The 6,000-nt window shown below is 45.4% G+C and overlaps 1 protein-coding gene across 4 annotated transcripts in view; it reads left to right on the forward strand.

The window, feature by feature from the left end:
* The window catches only part of kif26ba (kinesin family member 26Ba), a 54,000-nt gene extending 48,000 nt beyond the window's left edge, over positions 1-6,000 (forward strand). For 3 of the 4 annotated variants that reach the window (XM_055507426.1, XM_055507428.1, XM_029145340.3), the window contains exons 26-28: positions 1,401-1,663; positions 2,718-2,868; positions 3,040-6,000. In XM_055507426.1, the coding sequence (XP_055363401.1) occupies positions 1,401-1,663; positions 2,718-2,868; positions 3,040-3,188 (563 nt within the window). In that variant the 3' untranslated portion in view covers positions 3,189-6,000. The remainder of the gene's footprint in view (positions 1-1,400; positions 1,664-2,717; positions 2,869-3,039) is intronic. The other variant, XM_055507427.1, reaches the window with a different exon arrangement.

Below are 6,000 nucleotides of genomic sequence, written 5' to 3' on the forward strand. Positions count from 1 at the left end.
GAAATGAAACGTTAGCTCCGCCCACGCGGCGCCGAGTCCGAATTCGCTGCCGTCTCCCTTTAACCAGGACCGATTCTGCGGAAGAAAGAGCCCATTCGCCGTCAAGCTGTCGGCAGAAGACGCAGCGACACAAAGCGGATTACGCTGTCTGCTGGAGGTGAAGTCAGAGGCTGCGTTCCAAATAGATAAAACAAGTTGGCGCTAAATTTGGGCAAACAGGATATAAATGGAACTAGTCAGACTCTGAAATAACATGGGAGCATGTTAGTCCAATCAAAATGTTAATCACATCTGCAGCAGAGATGCTCTATGTGCTTAACTTACACCAGCTTCAATCCTCCCCCCACAACTTTGTTTTATCTATTCCTCTAATAAAAATTCTGCCCTAGTCGTAAAAACCTGCAGCGTCTCTTCCCTATAGACTCAGGCCTCCTCTGTCCCTTTATATGCTCCTTCCTACTATGTAATGAAATACATATGTCTCTGCTTGACCTTTCTGAGCTGCACTGAGACCACAAGACAGCTGCAAGCGTACAGAAATCACCACTGGCTTCTCTCTCTCTCGCGCTTTTCCTCCTTCAGTCTCTGGTGAAGCTGATAAATCTCATTCCTATTGACACGGCTGCCAATTTCTATGCAAAGCGTGTGTTCACTTTGCCGCTGTGGGCGGATTAGAGGGTGACCCGCTGCTCGTTTCTGAGAGCTTCTTCAACAGAGGCTAAAACTTTGATCTGATTCCCATTCTCTTCGTCTCCACCTGGGGTCGGCTGCTCATGGAGTCCAGTCTTCTCAGGCAGGGTTCCCTCGTGAGAGTCTGCGTGGAGACGTAAAAACATCCCATTTGCGTGGATGTTTGCAAGGCAGCACTAAAGCTCGCTAAAAATATGTATTAGGCGTAAACAAACGAAGTGCAACGTGCCAGTTCAGTCTTTTACTATCTGATTATTTCTATTTTACTCACCTGAATCAAAATAGATCTTCATCTCTATTTTGGCAGGAAACAAATGAGCACAGTTCCCTAAATCACAAACTATTTTAAGTTAATATTCCCATTATTAAATATAGACTATGTTGTAAAAAACTATGTTAAACATTTGGTGAGAGGATTTTATTAGTTGGTCTAGTATGAAGTTTATTCATAGCAATAAAGCCAGTTGAGTTTATAGTCGGAATTTGTGTGTTAAACGTTTATTGTCTGCAGTTTTTATTATCACCCTGTTTACAAGCTATAGACTAGTGACTACAAAATAAAGATCGGGTAAACACTTCTCTCTGTTTGTCCTGCACCCCACCTCTGGTCCAGCAGCTGGATTGGCTCCACGCTCCCCTGAGGAGGAGCGTTGGGTAAATATTAGTGTGGATGGACTCTGTGGTCATTTCTGTCTTGTTTGTTTCCTCAGGCCTCCAGCGGCGGCGTCTCATCCCTGCGCTGACCTTGGACTCGTCCTCCTCACCTTCTCATCGCTCCTCCAAACAGCCCATCACATCCTCTTCTTCGTCCTCCTCCAGCCCAGGTGCATGCTGGGTAGACGGCCCGCTGGGTCCTCCGGCACCTTCAGGCCTCCGGGGCGCGACCGCGACGACAGAGACCTTTGAGATCAAGGTGTATGAGATAGATGATGTTGAGCGACTGCAGAAGAGGAGAGACAAGGGCGGGAGCAAGGTGAGAGGACAATGACGGGGAGAAGGAGGTTCAAATTTCACTAAGCACAAAGAAATAGCAGCACAAATATAAGTATAGGGAGGAAAATCTGCAGTTCCCCGTCTCCCCGGGGAAAATGAATTCCACTGTAATGGAAATGTAAGATAAGACTATAAAAGGAACCAAACAAAAGAAAAGAATGGAATAAAATAGAAGCAGGGAAGGGTTAAGGCTGTGAGGGGAAGACAGCAGCGCGGTAGCATGGGGAAATGAAGAATGGATGCGATGAGGGAGTTAAAGAAGATGGAGAGCAAAGGAGCGGCAGAGGGGCCCAGAGGCCACCGGGCATATTGCAGTTCATGTCAATGAAATTGATTTGATGAATGATGGTTGTGGGACACGTTAAAAAGCGATACGTGGTCCAGTTTGTTTGTTGGCAGTGAAGAGGCTGCAGGAGAAACCACACGCATGTAGGCGCGAGAACAGTAAAACCAACGGATCTTTAAAAAAGGCATTAGCATTTTCACCAAAGGTCTGAATAAACATTAGCTCCAGTCTGTGTGAACAGGAACATTAATATATGTCCTATTTCTCCATCGTCATCTTTTTTATAAATTTGCAGGATTTTGCAAAAAAAAAAAAAAACCCAGAGAACAGAGTGCTGCTGTAAAACTCAGGGAATCGTTGCAAATGAATGCACGGTGCAGGTTTTTGAAATGTCTTTGTATTCAGAGGAGGGCGCGTTGTGGGCTTTGTGAAGGAGGAAGGCAGAGAAAAGCATGAAATATAGATTTTCCCTGCAGCGTCCTTAAGAAAGCCACTTAACCCCCAACAGCTCCAGTGAAGCTTCTCGGTGTCCGAAGGTACTCGAGCGCTGTCACGCTGCCAGTCAATGAGCTGTGGATGTAGGTACCGGTGTGAATGTTAAACAGGCTGCACGCGTCGCCCAGTTAGGTCCTCCGGCGACTAAATCCCACACTGTGTGTGTGTGTGTGTGTGTGTGTGTGTGTGTGTGTGTGTGTGTGTGTGTGTGTGTGTGTGTGTGTGTGTGTGTGTGTGTGTGTGTGCGTGCCAGGAGGTGGTGCATGTCAGCGCCAGGCTCCGGCTGCTGGAGCACCGCCAGCAGCGAATCAGCGAAGTCAGAGCCAAGTACCAGTGTCTGAAGAAGGAGCTGGAGCAAACCAAGCAGTACCTGATGCTGGAGCCGCACAAATGGACCAGCGAGTGTAAGTGCAGCAGAGAAAGACAAAGGAGGAGAAATCAGGATTCATGTACAGTAACTGCTCTTAGACTGGTGTTTGTATCTGGTTCTAATAAAACATGCTTCTGTCCTGACAGTGGGTTTCATTCGTTTGGAGCAGGTCGTGACTTTATTCTCCGCCTTTCTGTGTCTTCAGTTGAGCTGCAGCAGGTCTACGAAGTGGACTCACTGGAATATCTGGAAGCTCTGGAGACGGTGACGGACAAACTGGAGACCAGAGTCAACTTCTGCAAAGCCCATCTCATGATGATCACCTGCTTCGACGTGTCCTCCAGACACCGGTAGGCCGGAGGAGCAGCGGACGCCCGGACCCGGACATCCAGATGTGGACGGGCCCAAACGACGGAGGGACAGAGGCCACAAACGTGGTCACTTATACAGAAAAGAAGTGGAAAAGACACATTTCTAGTATCTTCCCAGAGAACTGAAAAACTGCTCTGCTGGAAAAAGCCCCGACTGAGACGAACACAGAGGAAAATAGAGAAGAGGGATTTTTCATCCCACAGATTTGAAAGCACACTTTTTAGATCAAACACGGACGAGGGCCACTGACTCCAGAACCAAGAGGAGGACAAAGAAAAGGATTTAGATAAGTGCCTTGTGAACATTTCAACAAAACCAAGACGGCTTCTCTCCTCTTCTGTCTGAGGATGCAGTGAGTTTGGTGCTAGCATAGAAAACAAAACACGACAGAGCAGCGTCCTTGGAAAATCTGAATTAAGAGCCATCCATTAAAGTGATGTTTTACTGTGGGTTCACTATATCATAAACGGTTCATACAATATATTGAGCTGTACTCGATGGACTGAGATACTAGACTAGATGTAAAGGCTTCGGGTCCCAAAAAGTGAATCTGAAAACAAATGCAGGAGTTTTCCAGGACACAGATGTTTGTGTGTTTGTTAAATCTTCATCTTACTGGTCATTTGCAGCAAATTCCCTGAAATTGCATTTTGTTTGTGTAAATCAGGACACTTCAAACTAAGCTCTATTGGTTTGGTGAGAGTTTTTTAGGACTGAAATATTATCTATCAGGTAAATGGACACATCTGGATGAGTAAGCGCTTGGTTGTGACCAAGCTAACAAAAATAGGGACACACTAACTGTAGTGGAAATTTGTTGTTTTTCAAACAAATTGATTAAAATATTAACAAATGAAAAACCAGTTTCCAGGAAAATGGCTGCAAAGTACCAGGAAATAAAGTCCTGCTGTTTGACTTGACGAAGAAAAAGAAAACGCTGATGCTGGATTCTGTGAAGTTGTTTTTACTTTAGCTTCGGTCACAAATGCAGGACACATCTGAACTTTGACCTTTCGGGCCGTACGGCTGATTCAGTGTAGTCCCTCAATACAGATGATGGCTTTGTAATGTTCACGTTGCAGTGAAACCTCCAAGTCGCGGGGGAGTCGCTGTTGTCTCTGAACCAGAGCATTCATCGACTGAGCGACTTTGTGGCCGACAGACAAACTGTCTTTTATTTGTATCTGTGTTGTTCTGCTCTAATCTAAAACTGAATGATTCGTCCACGTGTGTGTTTTATAATAAGCTATGCTTTTTTTTTATTTCAGTACAATGGGACCATGTAGAGATTATGTGAGGTCATGAGAATGGACAGAAAAGACAGGACAAATCCATCAAAAATACTGTACAGTGTTAAAATGAGTGAAGATAAAACCTGGACTGAAGTTTTTGTTTCTATTCAATTCCTCTATTATGAGCAGACGTTGTAAAGGAAGCATGAAAAAGACTAGAAGACAAGATGATGACCAAATCAGAGGCATAGATCTCTGCCTGGTTCCATGTTTCTTGGATGCATAGGAACATTTACATTTTGTTAATATTACTATCTATGGTGCTTGAGATGTTTATGATCTAAATGTTTGTATAAATATACATATAAGAAAGGGTCTGTTCCCGCGCTGATACAGAACAACACCCACTGAATGCTTCTTCTGCATCGCCGTCATCTAGTCCCTTGTTCCCACCGTAGGGGAGGTAGAAGGAGAACGAGGCTTCACGGGAGAGGAAACGTAGGGCGAACACACAGGAAGCGTCCCAGAGAAGCCTCCTCTCGTCAGCTCGCCATGCAAGTCGTGAATGAACCTTTTATTTATTTGGGCTCGGAGGAACAGAGTCGCTGAACAGTGTTCTTATTTATTTTCACCTCATGTTCTTAAAGACGTTACTATGCATTATAAGAAAAATACCTGTACATACTCAGCTGAGCCCATGCCACATATACCTATATATACTGTACACATATCGTACATACTCATCTTTATTTTAGATATTTTCTGTTAGTTTTCGTTGATTTGCTCCCGTCGTTCTTGTTGGGATGTTAATGGGTTTGGGTTTCCTGAAACGTCCACATCCAGGGCAATTATGCAGATTGAAAAAAAATATATAAATGCACAACAAATTTAGAAGAATGAACAAAAAAGTGTTATATTAAAAAGAAGACATGTGTAAATTGAAATTGTGTATTTGCCGGTTGATGTTTTGGGAACCCCGCCTCTGGATGAGCTGTACTTGTCTCTAGGTTTAAGATGCTGCGTGTGAGGTTTCCTTCCTCAATACGTCACTGCCAAATGTACCACGGTAGCGCTTTATAATTCTAGCAATAAACATCGGCCTGCCCCGCGTTGTTAAGAGCCCAAACAAAGGTTTCAAAAATGGTGCTTCACATGAACCCACACCTCGAAAGCCGCCTGCTCCAGCAGGTGCGCTGCTGCATGCCGTGCAGGGGCCTTCGGGAATTCTAATGTGCTATGTGGAAACCTGGCACGTGGCATCTTCTCAAAGCGTGTCGTGTGTTAAGTCCTGTCTCGGTCTGGACCGCGTTTTCCAAAGCCACGCGTCATCGGCGGCAGTCGGAGACGCTCCCGTCAATTCAGAACCGATCACAGCTGCTGAAGTGCCGCCCGCGGCACACGATCCGCGTGAATCCCAGAGGTTAAGTGCGAGATTGTCACCGCGCACGTGTTTGCTGAGACGCGCGATTCAAGTCGCGTCCTCTGCAGATGTTCGGGTTTTGGGAAATGTGGTCCGGCACCAAAACGGAGGGGATGTAAATAAAGGAATGTACTGAAAGAGG

This window comes from Betta splendens, chromosome 3 (genome assembly GCF_900634795.4).
Source record: "Betta splendens chromosome 3, fBetSpl5.4, whole genome shotgun sequence".
NCBI lineage: Eukaryota > Metazoa > Chordata > Actinopteri > Anabantiformes > Osphronemidae > Betta > Betta splendens.